This window comes from Synchiropus splendidus, chromosome 5 (genome assembly GCF_027744825.2).
Source record: "Synchiropus splendidus isolate RoL2022-P1 chromosome 5, RoL_Sspl_1.0, whole genome shotgun sequence".
Classification (NCBI taxonomy): domain Eukaryota; kingdom Metazoa; phylum Chordata; class Actinopteri; order Syngnathiformes; family Callionymidae; genus Synchiropus; species Synchiropus splendidus.
Genome location: NC_071338.1, coordinates 21280471 through 21295935, shown reverse-complemented (window position 1 = coordinate 21295935; position 15465 = coordinate 21280471). Strand labels below are relative to the sequence as shown.

General features: G+C 44.4%; 4 protein-coding genes across 7 annotated transcripts; 2 read left to right on the top strand and 2 right to left on the bottom strand.

Moving 5' to 3' along the window:
* Positions 1-332: 332 nt before the first annotated feature.
* On the bottom strand, positions 333-2483 carry psmc3 (proteasome 26S subunit, ATPase 3). Its single transcript, XM_053865443.1, has 2 exons — positions 997-2483; positions 333-786 (listed from the first exon to the last, which is right to left on the bottom strand). The coding sequence occupies exons 1-2, from the start codon at positions 1936-1938 to the stop codon at positions 448-450; spliced, it is 1281 nt and encodes a 426-aa protein (XP_053721418.1). The 5' UTR covers positions 1939-2483; the 3' UTR covers positions 333-447.
* On the top strand, positions 1645-7314 carry LOC128758937 (TATA-box-binding protein). The gene is made up of 10 exons (XM_053865444.1): positions 1645-2078; positions 2435-2567; positions 3900-3953; positions 4498-4669; positions 4745-4922; positions 5035-5122; positions 5222-5313; positions 5406-5573; positions 5653-5747; positions 6048-7314. Exons 3-10 carry the CDS (start codon positions 3909-3911, stop codon positions 6125-6127), a joined length of 918 nt encoding a protein of 305 aa, XP_053721419.1. The 5' UTR covers positions 1645-2078; positions 2435-2567; positions 3900-3908; the 3' UTR covers positions 6128-7314.
* Positions 7315-7514: 200 nt separating this feature from the next.
* On the top strand, positions 7515-13294 carry LOC128758557 (uncharacterized). 3 transcript variants are annotated; one of them, XR_008414510.1, is made up of 10 exons: positions 7515-7710; positions 8242-8386; positions 8533-8698; positions 8775-8862; positions 9154-9245; positions 9323-9490; positions 9650-9744; positions 12314-12447; positions 12688-12858; positions 13154-13294. XR_008414510.1 is itself a non-coding variant. In XM_053864616.1 (8 exons), the coding sequence occupies exons 1-8, from the start codon at positions 7666-7668 to the stop codon at positions 10275-10277; spliced, it is 879 nt and encodes a 292-aa protein (XP_053720591.1). In that variant the 5' UTR covers positions 7515-7665; the 3' UTR covers positions 10278-12307. The 3 variants fall into 3 exon arrangements, 1 of the variants encoding a protein (XP_053720591.1); XR_008414509.1 differs by having other exon boundaries at positions 12314-12858; XM_053864616.1 differs by lacking the exons at positions 12314-12447; positions 12688-12858; positions 13154-13294 and adding an exon at positions 10198-12307.
* On the bottom strand, positions 10837-15297 carry pdcd2 (programmed cell death 2). 2 transcript variants are annotated; one of them, XM_053864615.1, is made up of 8 exons: positions 15031-15297; positions 14662-14749; positions 14305-14361; positions 13116-13304; positions 12610-12747; positions 12445-12545; positions 11818-11931; positions 10837-11736 (listed from the first exon to the last, which is right to left on the bottom strand). In XM_053864615.1, the coding sequence occupies exons 1-8, from the start codon at positions 15208-15210 to the stop codon at positions 11557-11559; spliced, it is 1047 nt and encodes a 348-aa protein (XP_053720590.1). In that variant the 5' UTR covers positions 15211-15297; the 3' UTR covers positions 10837-11556. The 2 variants fall into 2 exon arrangements, with proteins under 2 accessions (XP_053720590.1, XP_053720589.1); XM_053864614.1 differs by having other exon boundaries at positions 10839-11736; positions 14641-14749.
* Between the last annotated feature and the right edge of the window lie 168 nt (positions 15298-15465).

Below are 15465 nucleotides of genomic sequence, written 5' to 3'. Positions count from 1 at the left end.
GACAAGGCTATAAATCAGTATTTCAGATGTGGATGAAGCAACTCAAACAAGCCATTTGCTTGCTATTTGTCCTAGTTCAAGCTTTATTCTGACAACTAGAAAGTTTAGACATTCAATGGCATCATTAAATGTTGCTCTACTGTGCATCTATGCAACATACGTAGGTAAGTTCAGGGTGACAGAAGTTACATATTACCTTGTATAACTACTATGATTGACCCTTCATTATTAAACATTTGTTGTACCAGTACATGAGTACTGATTCTCAGAGTTCAGTAACAAACACCACTAAAATCAACAGCTAGTCTTCAATAAACAAACAAAAACACAAGCAATGGATGTTTTATTTCTTTTTATTAACCCAAGAGTAAGAAGTGTTTAATCAGCTATTTTATTAGTCAAAGACTGTTTCACACACACAAGTAGATAGAGACACAGGCAGTGTCCTCAGGCGTAGTACTGCAGGTTGGCCTTCTTCTTGGCTTGGACCTCCAGGATTCCCTCCATGTAATCCTCGTGGTTCAGCTCGGTGGCTCCCCGGCGCAGAGCGATCATGCCCGCCTCCACACACACTGCTTTGCACTGGGCTCCGTTGAAATCATCCGTGCAGCGCGCCAGCTCCTCGTAGTTGACATCCGGACTGACATTCATCTTGCGAGAATGAATCTGCATGATGCGAGCTCGAGCCTCTTCGTTCGGCATGGGGAACTCGATCTTCCTGTCCAGACGACCGGAACGGAGCAGAGCGGGGTCCAAGATGTCCACTCTGTTGGTGGCAGCAATGACCTGGAACACAAGAACACACCAGGGATTGTAGTTAGTCCAGTGACAGTGAACAGCGCTTATTCATGACTACATAAGGGGCTAGTTTAGATTTTAAATACACATTGAAAAGGTAAACTTCAGTCTGATCAAATTTTTAAGAACAGACTACAGTACATAAATGTAAATGGTCTTAACAAAATTGTATGTATCTAAATGGTGGTGAATCCTCACCTTGACCTGCATGTTGGGCTGAAATCCATCCAGCTGGTTCAGGAGCTCCAACATGGTCCTCTGCACTTCTCTGTCGCCAGCCTTCTCGCTGTCAAACCTCTTGGTCCCGATGGCATCCAGCTCGTCAATAAAGATGATGGACGGAGCTTTCTCTTTGGCCAGAGCAAAGGCATCTCTCACCAGCTTGGCTCCATCACCGATAAACATCTGGACAAGTTGTGGGCCGGCCAGCTTCAAGAAGGTAGCTTTGGTTTGAGCGGCGCAAGCCCTGGCGAGAAGGGTCTTTCCTGTGCCAGGGGGTCCGTACATCAGGACACCTTTCGGTGGCTGGATGCCCAGGTTTTCAAACTTCTCCTTGTGGTTCATTGGCAGAACAATAGCTTCGACCAGCTCCTGGATCTGCTTGTCCAGTCCACCAATGTCGCTGTACTGTTCGGTGGGACGCTCATCCACCTCCATGGCCTTGACTCTGGAGTCGTACTCAGTCGGCAGGGTTTCCAGGATCAGGTAGGAGTCTTTGTTGACCCCCACCAGATCCCCGGGCTTCAGCTTCTCGGCATCCACCAGCCCGATCACCGGCAGGAAGTATGTCTGCCGGGTGGAAGTCTTAATGACGGCGCACTTTCCTTTTCTCTGCGAGTCCAGGTCCACGTTGGCCCCGTCCTCCTCCTGGTCGTTGGGGTCCACGTCCAGAAGCTCGATCACGTTGGAGACCAGATACGGCAGCGTCTTGTTCACCTTTATCTTCTCCGTGTTTTCCTTGATTTTATCCTTCATAGCTTGCAATTCGTGGGTCACCCTCAGCACTTCGCTCTTCATGATCTTGATCTCGCTATCCAGGAGGCGAGTTCGCTGAGCTATCTCCTCTGTGGACATTTTTAAGACTTCTTCTCCGATTCCATCTTCCACTTCATCCCAAACTGATTTGTCACTCAGCGCCATCTTTGCTGTGTCTGCGGTGAACTGTGACACAGCGGAAGTTGAAGCTTTCTTCTTCCTGTAATGGCGGACGCGCAGCTCCAGCGTCGAATTTAAGAATTGCTCGGCGGTTTGAAAACGAGGGGGCTGGTTCCGATTCCTGCGTGAGTACGCAAAGTTTTAACAATTTCAAGTGACTTTAGTGCATATTTAGAAGACTTCCGTGATTTCTGTTGCAGTGAGCGCTTGTAGCCGACAATGCTAACATTAGCATTAGACCTGTTAGCCGGACTTGTGAGCTACTTGCTGAGTGAAATTAAACGATAGATTGTTCACATCAAAATGTCCCGGTCAGCGCTGTGTGACAAGCAGTTTGAAGGCTTTTTGTTATGATGGGCTAAAATGAAATGTTAGCGTCACAATGTGGTTATAAAGCTATGTAGACGTTGGCGCCACGGATGCTAAACTATTCTGTTCTGTGCACAGCTTGATTTATTTGGCTTGTTTTTTGTTTCTGTAGGTTTGAGTGAAGCGAATATTTGCAAGCTGCGGCCGACTTATCTGCCAAATTATAGAGTGGTGAATGGTGACTTTGTCGTCGCGACCTCCTAATATACGTTGAAGTACTTTCGCAAGTCATCAAAGCCAAGGAGGTATGCTGCTCACAGACATTAAAGGAACACTTTTTGTATTGGGCCTTGCATGAAATCATTTCAACCTGTCTGAAAATTGTCTGGTTGGCTAAGCAGATGAGGGCATCGTTAATCACTTTCAGCTGTATCAGTGTTCATAGAATGAACAACAGGTGCACTACAGTGGCAACAATTCGAAAACCCTCAAAACAGGACTGGTTTTACATGTGGAGGTCATTTCAAGTTTCTCCCTCTTGATCTTTTCTGGCTAGTTTTCCACTCGTGCTGGTATTGGCTTGAGGCGATTCCTTAACCCTACAGAAGTTGCACAGGTTGTCTAACTTCTCCAGGATGGCACATCCACACGTGCTGCACCAAGAAGGTTTAATGTGTCTCCCAGCACAATCTCTAGAACATGGAGATTTCAGGAGACTGGTGGTTATTCTCGGCGAGCTGGACAGGGCCGTGGAAGGTCCTCAAGCCATCAGCAGGACCGATACCAGCTCCTTTGTGCAAGGCGGAACAGGCTGAGCACTGCTTGTGTCCTACAGAATGACCTCCAGGTCTCTACCCAAACAATCAGGAACAGACTTCATGAAGGATGTCCTGTATTGGGCCCTGTGCTCACTGCCCAGCACCGTGGAGCTTGACTGGTATTTGCTCAAGAACACCAGAATTGACAAGTCTGCCACTGGCGCCCTGTACTTTTCACAGACAAGAGCAGGTTCACCCTGAGCACCTGTGAAGACAAGGAGAACCTTATGCTGCCTGCAACGTTGTTCAACATGACATGTTTGGTGGTGGGTCAGTGATGGTCTGGGGAGGCATATCCATGGAGGGACGCTCAGACCTCTACTGCATAGGAAATGGTTCTCTGACTGCCATAAGGTATCGAGATGAAATCCTTGAACCCATTGTCAGACCCTACGCTGGTGCAGTGGGTCCTGGTTTCCTCCTAATGGATAACAATGCCTGGCCTCATGTGGCGAGAGTGTGCCGGCAGTACCTGGAGGATGAAGGAATTGAAACATTGAAATTGAATGACCTTCACGATTCCCTGACTTAAACCCAATGCAACATCTGTGGGACATTATATTTCGGTCCATTAGGAGCCTGCCACATCTTCATTTCACTCTGATTTTAGGGTGTCTACACAATTGAGCCCTCTATAGGCTGAAAACTTTTATTTCCATGAAAAGACTTGGCATCCTTTTGTTCCTGAGACATTGCCCTGTTATTTGTATAGATATACAACTTCATATCGAGATCTAATGTATGTAACATGTTCCTTTAAAGTGTTCCTTTAATTTTTGTGAGCAGTGTTTAAAGTGGTCCTTTAATTTTTGTGAGCAGTGGAGAAAGATGGACCAGAACAACAGCATGCCGGCCTTCCAGGCCTCCCCGCAGGTAACCTGATGTGAAAACACTGCACTGTTTCTACTATATTATCATGAGGGTGGGATGACTTGATAACCTAAGGAATATATTATTTCAATTCTAGCAGCTAAAATGTTTCATTTCCTTTAGACAATGTTCGCTTTATAGACATGTGTGGATGTGGAAATCAGACATAATGAGGCAATGGGGAAGATGAAATCATTGTCAATAAAATGCTCCACAATAAACATATCTGAGCAGAGTAATTGACAGAGTTTGCAGGTTTTTTAACAACTATACCATCTTTTTGTTGGATTCAGTACACCTTTTAATGTTGTGCAATTTGGTCTGCTTGATGTAGTTTCCATACTCAAGAAAATATTGTGCACGTGTCTGTTTTTTACCTTTTACATATTAAAATGAGAGGTATGATGTGGGGTTTGAAGTCTGAAATATACGTTGTGGCCGCTTTGAACCAACTGTTTTGTCTAGAACATCAATTTGAATAAGACGACTCAACATTGGTTTAGAATTGAACATACCAAGATGAATGAGGTGTGATGTGTTTTCCTAGAGCGCCATGACCCCAGGTTTGCCCATCTTCAGTCCGATGATGCCATACGGCTCAGGCCTGACACCCCAGCCTGTTCAGAGTACCAACAGTCTGTCTATACTGGAAGAGCAGCAGAGGCAACAACAGCAACAACAACAGCAGCAGCAGCAACAGGCCCAGCAGGCCAATTCGGGTACTACTGACTCACTCTTGTCCTCTGAACTTGAGCTGTTTTAAGCATCAACCAACGACTGACCCTGTTTTCCAGTCCTTCCAGGTACATCAGGCCAGACCCCTCAGCTTTTTCATTCCCAGAATGTTACCGGCACAACCACCACTGCACTGCCTGGCAATACCCCCCTCTATAACACCCCACTGACTCCGATGACCCCCGTCACTCCAGCTACGCCAGCCTCGGAAAGCTCCGGAATCCTTCCTCAGCTGCAGTATGTCTCCTAAACACACTTCTTGTTCTATTATGACTCTAGCTGTGTTTCAAGTCTCACTCCCTGATGTTTGTTTGTTTGTATGTTTGTTTTTGTTTTGTTTTTTTACCAGAAACATTGTGTCTACTGTAAATTTGGGCTGCAAACTGGACCTGAAGACAATCGCTCTCAGAGCCAGGAATGCTGAATACAATCCCAAGGTGAGGAAAAAACTCATTTCAATAGTACTGAAAATTCTTACATGGAAGTAACTTTTATTTCGGGTTTCATTTTGTTAAATGTTGCTGTTATTCTTTTAGCGTTTCGCTGCTGTGATCATGAGAATACGAGAACCTAGAACAACAGCACTTATCTTCAGCTCGGGGAAGATGGTCTGCACTGGGGCCAAAAGGTAAAGGAATTCGCTTCTATTTACGTTGTTTTCTGCATGGAATTGCAGACCTTATATTTGTTTCTCTCTCCTGTCTTCTCTTGTGTGTCCAGTGAGGAACAGTCGAGGCTAGCAGCAAGAAAATATGCCCGTGTTGTACAGAAACTTGGGTTTCCAGCCAAGTTTTTAGATTTTAAGATTCAGAACATGGTGGGCAGCTGTGATGTCAAGTTTCCCATCCGCCTTGAGGGTCTTGTGCTCACACATCAACAGTTTAGCAGGTACCATCTCAAGCCTCCCCTCAGCCTTTGTTAAATGTCCCCTGGTCGTGATAATGATACAGGAAACTGTCTTTCACAGTTACGAGCCTGAGCTGTTTCCAGGACTCATTTACAGAATGATCAAACCCAGGATTGTGCTGCTCATCTTCGTCTCTGGGAAGGTCGTACTTACAGGTGAGTGTTTTCACAACACATTCTTTATAAATACATGTTTTAGATCAAGTTTATTTGCTATAACATTTTGACACATTGCAATTGGAAACTCGAACTGCTTTTCTTGTTAGTTTGAGTGAGGAGTTGTCAGCCATTGTTGCAAATGTCTCACCTTGATCCAAGGAGGCTGCGTCCTCAAATGTTTTCATTGTCCTTCATCACATCACTGATCACTCCATTTCAGTACTAAGCAACAGTGGTCAGCAGTCATGGACACGTTTCTACCACAGTGTCATGAAGTTTGTCTCTGTTCACATCCAGGTGCCAAGGTGAGAGGAGAAATCTACGAAGCTTTTGAAAACATTTATCCAATCCTGAAAGGTTTCCGGAAGACGACGTAGAACCTGCGACCCCCAACTGTGCTTCTTTTTTGATGACACTTTTTATTGAACCATGTGGAGTGCTTGAAAGCTGCGGTTTCAACATGTGTTTTCAACATTTAAAGTACTGTTGCGGTTCTCAGAACCCCCGAAACCGACATGGCTTTTCATCACCTTCATTGCTGTACATACAATTGTAAAAAAAACCTTTTACTTTTGATTTTAAATAGAATTGTATTTTACATTTTATTAATTCCTGTTCCAGTGGTGAGTTCACGCTGACATCATAGTTCTAACAGTCCTCAAGGTTCATCTTTTCCCAGCTCTCTTAGTGTTTCAGTTGAAATGTAATCAGTCCATTACGGAACATTTCACATTATTCATATTTTATATTGTATAGGTTTATGTTGAATATGAAAGTTGTATTTTTGTTGCTTACGTTGTAAGCCTGTGTCCGAGGTTTACAACTTCTGACTTGACTTTTAGGTTAACATTTTTAATCTGCCCATGCTTCCATCATCGGATAGGTTGGAACGTTTACACTGTTCTGATCATAATTTTATTTTTCTGTGGTTGTAAATCACATGACACTGTTAACTGTACATGACACTGATGAGTCTGTTCACCAATGTTCTTGTTCAAGTTGCTAATACAGATCTAAAACAACACATTTGCATGCATGCTGTTGGCACCAAATGTGGGTTTGAACCTTCATCATGAGCACAGTTGCTTTGCATCGAGTGAAATTTTGAAGCAAAGGGAATCAAACTGAGTGCAAGCTTCATGCAGTCGGTTATTTTTTAATCAGGTTGCATCATCACAGTTGAGCTGTGTAACATATGAGAGATCAAGATCTGCAGCCAGTTCAGGATGAGGATGTAGTGAAGTGCACTGTGTTGCCTCGCTGGATCCCCATGACAACAATGTGCTGACCAGTCATATGTCTAAGTTTGACCAAAGAAACGGACGATATTGTGTGAAGGAACATCGCTGTGATGATGGTGGGCTGCAGGCAGTGGCTGAGCTCAAGCAGTTGAACGGAGAAGCTGCTGGACACATTTGATGCTGTCCCCTTGACTTTTGCAAGGACCCCCTGCTGTGGGGAGAAGGCTTTTTTTGCTCTGGAAACATCTCAATATCTGAGTGATATGGCATTCAACAGTCGTTCATAGTAGACATTGCCATGGTGACCGAAGTTCAAATAAAACCTCCAGTTTGAGAAATACAGCGTCAGTAGTGCTGCTGCTCCGATCGTGTCATACTGATTTGTGCAATAAGAGTACTCTTTTTTTTTTTTGTGACTTTCATGCTCTTTCAAAGGCATGCGCGATGCAATAAAGCGATTTTCCCGTCACTGAACCGATTTAATCGCCGCCACACGCTGCGCCGGCCACTTATGAGAGGCTGATGAGACGTTCAGGTGCCAGTCGGACATTGGTGTGCTGCGGCCGACTGGACCTGAGCGAGCTATACGTAAATACATGTTTGTCACACAGATCCAAAGTGTTTACATTTAGACAGGTCGAAGTGTGTGGTGCCGAATATGAAGGCCTGACAAGATGAATCAGAACAACTGCGTGGGAGGCCTCCAGACCCCCCATCAGGTGACTACGTCATTTCAGTCATTTAAATACGACAACGGTAAACTACTGTGCTGTCTATGATGATGAACATGTGAATAACGTTTTCTGAATGTAAAAATATATACAGTCGCAGTCGCAACGCCATCTGGTGGTAATTTTATGAATGACAGCTCATTACTATCAAATCAAAATGTTTAACTTTTAAGTGACAAAACTGGGTCCAGATGGAAACGTGTTATTTCTGGCGAATTATTCCTGACACAAAAATATTTATTAAATGAAATAAACTGAAATCCCACCATTGATGGAATGCAAAGCAGGTTACTTGCGGTTAAAGATAGATAAATGTATACATTTTAATATTCTCTCTGCTCAAATTCAGGGGAGGAAATGACTCATGTTCCAGTCACTCAGACTAGACTGCATATCTCAACTGTAGATTAGGATAGAGCGATTCTTATTTTGTAAATGCTATATAACATTTACAAAATATACAAAAAGCTATATAACAAACCCCAAACACATTTTACATGTGTCTTCTTTTTGTCTCAGAAGGGGGTCATGAACCCAGCCTTGCGTCTATACCAACCACTCGTGTCGTACAACTCAGGTCCGACCCCTCAACCCGCTCAGAGCAGCAACTGTCTGTCGCTCTTGGAGAAGAGGAAGAAACAACACAGCCAGCAGGCCAATACAGGTATTGCACGGTCATTCTCGAGGACAATATAAGTAAAGTCTCCACTATATCCTTCCTCCTTGGTTTGTGGATTAATGACGCAATCAGGTCCAGCAGAGCATCAGATCGCTTGACGTTAATCTCTTCTCTCCCATTCTCTGTTTCAGGGACTTCAATCCAGGCTCCTCAGATCTTTCATTCCCAGAATGCATCCAATCCACCTGACGCCACTCTACCACCTCAGATGTACAAAGGCGAACAGATGACCCCCATGACCCATGTTCCTCTGACCACCACCGTCTCCAAGAACTCAGACATTGTTCCTCAACTCCAGTAGGTTACCGGTTCACTTCCACATCATGAGCGACTTCTCTTCTCTCTTCTCATTGTGATTCTTGTCTCCTGTCAGGAATATCGTGTCCACGGTAAATGTGGGCTGCAAACTGGACTTGAAGACCATCGCGCTCAGAGCCAGGAACTGCGAGTACAACCCAAAGGTGAAGTGGAAATCGTAACATCAGCAACATCATGGTCTCATGTTGTGTGCTGTGTGAATTGAGACGCCGCAACTTCACTGTCTCCTGTGTCAATCTGGAAGTGCCTATTAACATGTATTAGTTGATCCTGGGGTGTCATTTTCACTGAGGCCAGCAGCTCCTTCTGCATGAGTCTCATCTTCTAGATGCTCTGAGTGGAATGCCAAAGAGGAGCTTGTCCAAATAGTCCAGCCTTGACAAGTTTTGGAGACACAACTCCCTTTCTCCTATGCTACATCTCCTCCCTTGCAGCGCTTTGCCGCTGTGATCATGAGAATCCGAGAACCTAGGACCACAGCTCTGATCTTCAGCTCAGGGAAGATGGTGTGCACCGGAGCCAAGAGGTCATCTGATTACGACACTGACTTTCTAATACCATCATGTTCCCAAAATGAATTTCACACAATTCGTGTGATTCCAGTGAGGAGCAGTCGAGGTTGGCGGCAAGAAAATACGCTCGTATCATCCAAAAGCTTGGATTTCCAGCCAAGTTTATGGACTTCAAGATACAGAACATGGTGGGAAGCTGTGACGTGAAGTTCCCCATCCGTCTGGAAGGTCTGGTGCTCTCGCATCACCAGTTCTGCAGGTAGGAGTCGTGCTCACTCTCCTGCGACACTCTTCATTAAACATGGCCTCTTTCTCTTGTGTGTCAAGCCATCTAGCCACGTGACTTGGTCTCAGACAAACTTATTTCTTGTCCTTTTATCGCTCTCAGTGAAAACCTCTATCTTCTCATGTGTTGCAGTTATGAACCAGAACTGTTTCCTGGACTGATTTACAAGATGCTTAAGCCCAAAATCGTGCTGCTCATTTTCGTATCAGGGAAGGTTGTACTAACAGGTAGGACACATACACGTTTGTATCGCTACCTTTGTGAGGACCTTTCACTCTAAACCTCACCAATACAATGGCTGACCTTAACCAGGACTCTGAATCAAAATCACAATTATAATAACCTAGTTATTTTGATGGACTGGCCAAAATGGCCTCACAGGAACACACATAGTGGGCGTTTTTATGACACTTGTAGTGTGAGTACACGCGTGCTGTGTCTATACGTCGCCCTAGAGTTTGGCATGTAGAGGGGGAAAGCTTGGAGGTTTGATGATGATTTCACACATCTGTAGTGTCTTGACAGAAAGATTGGATGTTTCAGTTAAGTGTTGTTTCTTTAGCTGCTCAGGTCTGCTCCAGTTACACTTTATACTTGTCTGGCTTCAGTAGTGCCAGCAGGAAGTGCGTCCTTTGTAGCTCCAGAGTGAGAAAGCTCCAGTCTACTTGTGTCTGCCTCAGGTGCCAAGCTCCGGGGAGAGATCTACAAAGCCTTCGACAACATCTACCCAATCTTGAAAGGCTTCCGCAAGGCAGTGTAGACCTGTACGGTGTATATCGTTGTATTAATGTGAGGCCAGTCTTCACAGTGATTTCTTATTTTGAATCATATCAGGTTACTGTGAGGCGACGCACGTTTCTCACCGTTATTAAACTGTTAACTGGTTAGCTCATTCTAAGTTGCTGCTAAAGAAAAATTCAAGAGAATAACTGCACTTTACCCTGATGTTAATGTACTTTGACATCCAAATGTTTTAACGTTCCTATTATATAATGTGCTTAGTTATTACACTGGAGTCCACTGACAACACTGCCCCTGTAAAACAGACTTATGTAGATCAACACCTCACAAGAAAACAAAGACGAATCCACCTGAACAGTGAAGACTGATGACAGTTGGTGAAAACCCACGTCACTTTAAACAGCTCTGGCAGGCAGCAACAGACAGTCTCCAACATGGCGCCGGACTGAATATTCACCATGGTGAGGGAAGGCAACGTGCCAGGTGGTACCTCTTCAATGGTACCTGACGATGGCACAATGATGTGCCGTCCTGAAACGTGTCCAAGGCCCGTTCCTCTGGTTGGCTGAACTGCTTTATTTACACTGTTTAGTGTTGGTAGCAACATTAATATGTTCTGTCTTAATATATGCTTCACATTTACTGGTGGTGTGTTTCAATGGAGTTCAGTTTACATCCTTGTGTCTGCACCTGTAAAAACCCAGACAGGAGCATCATGTTCATGGCCTTTGTTGTTGTGAAGCCCCAGGCACTTTACAAATAAATGCATCTTTAAATCAGCGAAGTTTAAAATACATGGTCAAACTGCATATCGGCTTGTGAGTGAATGAGATTAAAACCCAGGTCTGTACTTGTCAAGTTTGTATGTCCTCCCTTCTGGGCACAAACAAAGCGGTAAATCTTAAGAGTCTGAGGCTGGCGTGGAGGTGGGTGCCAGTGTCTATGAGTGACCACTGCTGCATGTCGCCCCCCACCTATCACCTGCTGTGAATGCTATAGGCTCCAATCCACCACTGCACACACATACACACAGAAATGGAATATATTAAACACCAGACAATGAATCAGTCCAAAAGTTCAAATATTCATTATCCTGTTTTGGGATCACATGTCCATTAAAGGTGGTTTGGGCGGTAGATGGGTCAGTACAGACCCCCCAGCTCACAGTTGGTGAGCAACTCATGATGAGCAGGAACATCTCACAAGAAGTACTGGAGAGACCTGGACCTAACCACAGGTGGTCATAATCTTTATGTCTTCAGTTCTGTCGGTTTCTGATTTGTGCATTCCTAAAGCAATCATGGCTTCTTATTGAGTGAGTGCTGATCTGAGCTGAAGTCCTGTTTCCAGATGAACTCTGTGCAATACTGGTCATCATGGTTACAGCTGTCCGCGCAGGTGAAGACCGCCAGAGTGCCCCAGTCCACGCTGGCGCCGGTGGAGTCCACTCTCAGGCTGTTCAACAGCTGTGGCATCACCTGCACAACAGCCGACACACCATATGAAACTGGTGATTCAGAATGGCATGCAGCCCTCTGGAGAGCAGCCGAGAGACTCACCTGGAACTCGAAGGTCCTTCTGGCCCCACAGGTGCACGGTGGGATGTCCTGCTCTGAGGGAATGAGCTGTGAGGAGACCCATAAAGGAGAACCCCCTCTGGTGTAACGCAACACCTGCACAACAGCATATCATTAGATGCCATCTTTAAACTATTTGACTATTTGTCAGGCACATTCCCAACTCAGCGATGAAACACACCTTCACAACAATATGACCTGAGACATACTGTAGCGCAGGGGTGTCCTAACCGGCCCTCAATGGGCAGTGGTGGTGCAGGTTTTTGTTCCAACCGATCAAGCACACGTTGTGGACACCCCTGAAGCTGATCGATTTCAAAATACTTGTCTGCCCCATCGTCCAGAAAACTAATATATGGTGGGATCAATGGAGAAAATATGTTGTGATGAAGTAGTGAAGACGGTGACCGTCACAGATTATCTCACCCAAACCTTCATCAAAGATATCAACCTTTATAAAAGTCTCATTCCTGTACAGACTTCCTATTTCACAATCCAGTTTCGGAAGCATCTCCAGGCTACAGAAGTACAGAGGGCCGACATCACGAGCCTCCACACAACAGCCAGGATATAAACCTGTAACATCATCACAAGAGTTTGAGGCTCCACCTGGTGAGGCTCTGTTGCGATTCTCCTCTTAAACCGCTGGAACACTTTGCTGTCTTCCGTCTCGTGTAGAGCCATTTCTTCTAGCTCTGACTCAGCAAGACCTGAAACAGCAGCACATGTTAACCAATATGAAAAAACGTACGTCTGGAGGGAATTCAGACTCACCTTCTGCTAATGACGGACAGTCATCACTCCTCTGAGCCTCCTGTTTCTCCTCCTCTCTTTCACGCTGTTCCTCTTCAGGCTCAGTCACCAGCTCAGACTCAGGGAAGAGAAAAGATGAAGCCGTGGCCACTGCTGCTTCTGCGAGACCAGAGACAAGTGTAGCCCAATTAAAAAAAAAAGAAAACAGCAGCACCAGCCTCAACATTGGAAAGGGATTAGAAATGTACTAGACAACCATTGATCATTCAGGTAAACCAAGGTTGCCAAAGAAATTTGCCTCATAATCGTATAAAATAATTGTGGAAAAAAATGTGCCACATAAACATATTTTGTGGAATAGGTTTCTTTTGTTAAATCATCTTGAACATCATCTTTGCTCACAGTGATTCTTTATGTGTCGTTTTATTCTGGTTTGCTTCCTGGTTTAAAAAAGTGGGCATGCTCCATAGGTGGCTTCCAAATCAGATTTCCATGAAATGAATGACATTTTTAATCCCGACTCACACCTTGACTGCAGCACTCTCTCTTGTGTGTGTTTTTCCAGTGAAGCGTCTGATGGTGTTTCCCACAGTAAGTGACTGTATGACAGCGGGCGCAGGCTTTGTTGCCAGGACAACCGCACACCCAGCACAGCTTCACCCCAGAGGACGGCAGAACACTCTGCTTTGGATCGTCATCACTTGGGGGTTCGTCCTCTGCAAGAGAAGAGTTTAAATACTTCAATGCAAAATCAGGAATTCAAGACAATACTACAGTACAATAAATATCTACACAACAATCATAAAAAAAACTATATTCATGCTTCCGACAACTCAGAACCATTTCAAAAATCAACCAATGCTGAATCCTCCCGACCTTCAAAAACAGACGGCTCATATTCACCCGTCCAGATTATAGCAAGTACCTCCTTTCTGAAGAAAAATCTCTCTTCTGCCTCCAACTGGCCCAAAACAGACCACATGACCCCAGTTTTAGCCCCTCAGCATTGGCTTCCTCTACGTTTTAGAACCAGTTTTAAAGTTTTATTAAAACTTTGTCAACTTTTTATTAAAACTTGTCATGGTCTAGCGCCCAGCTACATCTGAGGTATGTACAGGCCAGCTCACTGTCTCCTCAGGCAGGTCACTACTACTGTAGTCATTCCAAAGTCGAGGCTGAAATCAAAGGGGGGGAACAAGCATTTTCTGTCAGAACGTTTCAACTTTGGAAGACTCTGCCTAAGACCGGCTGAGTCTGAGCCTTCTTCTATATCGCTTTTAAAAAACACATTTTTACAAACTGGCTTTTATATGATGTTGTCTAGGATTTGCCAAGGAGAATTTTATTTTCGCTGGTTATGTTCAGCTCTCTCTCTGGCCCTGCTGTTTTCTCTGTTCCTCACCGTCTGTTTGTCTTTCAATTTACCATGCCTGATTCGTTTGTGTCCTATATTGATGTTAAGCATGTTTTACGTAAAGCACTGTGTGACCCTCCTGTCCAAAATGTGCTCTATAAATAAAGATTATTATTATTATTACGAATCTGCAGTCAAAGTCATATTCATTGTGGCAAGAATAAAGGTGATCTCATTTAATCAGAACTTCCCAGTAACTTAAATTAGAAATCTGGAGATGGATATCAACCACCAGTGTTTCACGTTCAACAAAGCACATCTTGTTATAGACTCAAAACGAACTAAAACCAACCTTAACATACCTGGTGGAGGGTCGAAGGAGTAGAAGTCATTTCTTCTTGGGAGCTGACTCCTGAACACTGAAAACACAAGTATTGGTGAAATGATTTTAACTACTTTTGACTGAGACATTAACTACTATCAACCCTTTGAAAATGACAAGTGTATCACACAACAGAAATTCCACTTCAAGATAGCAATGGTCAACACATTTGTTTTCTTTACTTGTAATTTCTCCTAGTAATTTGACAAGAGAGAGGACATATTTAGGCTCTCAACATTCTTCCTTAGCTTCTCATATCAAAACGAAATCTGTCCGACTGACGGACATATAATGGCAGTCATGTGTTTGTGTCTACCTTTCATGCAACGGCTGTCACCTCTGGTATAGCACTCTGGTGTTTTGCAGCAGAACAAAAAGAGTGTCCTGTGGAAGCATCTGTCCAGACCTGACACCGGTGCATAAACCTGGAGCCCAGAGAAGGAACATAAACGACACTCCAACATGAACAACTGTCAGGCACGAGACTCTTATGGGATACTGAGATCTGAGTTTGCACGGCTAAAATGACGAAGTTTGTGATATGTGAATGGGGAGTTTGGCAAGTTATTATTTGTCGAAAATATTTGCGTTTACCAATTTCAAACGAAGTACGGTAAAGTTATCGGGCTCATTACCAGCTATAAAATGCTCACCATTTCTAGCTGACAACGGAAAGAATTAAGACAGAATTAGCTCCAACACTGACCTGCAGCAGGAAAGCCATGGGCAGGCGGCATTTCTGGCACTCCAGCTCGGCCACAGACGGCAGGCCGGTCTGGCTCAGCCACGCCGGCTTACCTCCCACTTTACTGGGAAACTGCGGGGAGCGAAGTCGCCAAGGATCCGCTTCCTCCAGGAAACCCAGATCTACCTCCACAGATGACATTGAGTTGTTACTCTCGAACAAGTGTAAGCAATTAAAAGATCTGAGAGACTCGTGTCGAGATCGAAACACGGTACAATCGGAAGCCCGTTCGTGTGGAAACAGGAAGCCCACATTGGTTCCGCGTCGAGAAACCAACTATCGTAAAAGGTTTAGCTGAAACAGTTTATTTGGGTGCATTCTGTTTTTTTCCTTCCAAAAATAACTCACAAAATATGCAACATTGATATGGAACAAGAGGGGTTACACTGTTTTGTT

Excerpts from the sequence above, each read along its gene's own strand:
- psmc3 (XM_053865443.1), bottom strand. The coding sequence starts at position 1,938 with ATGGCGCTGAGTGACAAATCAGTTTGGGATGAAGTGGAAGATGGAATC. Across the intron at positions 787-996 it reads AGCCCAACATGCAGGTCAAG|GTCATTGCTGCCACCAACAG; the intron begins GTGAGGATTCAC and ends CTTGTGTTCCAG.
- LOC128758937 (XM_053865444.1), top strand. The coding sequence starts at position 3,909 with ATGGACCAGAACAACAGCATGCCGGCCTTCCAGGCCTCCCCGCAG. Across the intron at positions 4,670-4,744 it reads GGCCCAGCAGGCCAATTCGG|TCCTTCCAGGTACATCAGGC; the intron begins GTACTACTGACT and ends CCTGTTTTCCAG. Across the intron at positions 4,923-5,034 it reads GGAATCCTTCCTCAGCTGCA|AAACATTGTGTCTACTGTAA; the intron begins GTATGTCTCCTA and ends TTTTTTTACCAG.
- LOC128758557 (XM_053864616.1), top strand. The coding sequence starts at position 7,666 with ATGAATCAGAACAACTGCGTGGGAGGCCTCCAGACCCCCCATCAG. Across the intron at positions 7,711-8,241 it reads GCCTCCAGACCCCCCATCAG|AAGGGGGTCATGAACCCAGC; the intron begins GTGACTACGTCA and ends TTTTTGTCTCAG. Across the intron at positions 8,699-8,774 it reads GACATTGTTCCTCAACTCCA|GAATATCGTGTCCACGGTAA; the intron begins GTAGGTTACCGG and ends GTCTCCTGTCAG.
- pdcd2 (XM_053864614.1), bottom strand. The coding sequence starts at position 15,210 with ATGTCATCTGTGGAGGTAGATCTGGGTTTCCTGGAGGAAGCGGATCCT. Across the intron at positions 12,748-13,115 it reads GAGAGAGTGCTGCAGTCAAG|AAGCAGCAGTGGCCACGGCT; the intron begins GTGTGAGTCGGG and ends CTGGTCTCGCAG. Across the intron at positions 12,546-12,609 it reads CTGTCCGTCATTAGCAGAAG|GTCTTGCTGAGTCAGAGCTA; the intron begins GTGAGTCTGAAT and ends CTGCTGTTTCAG.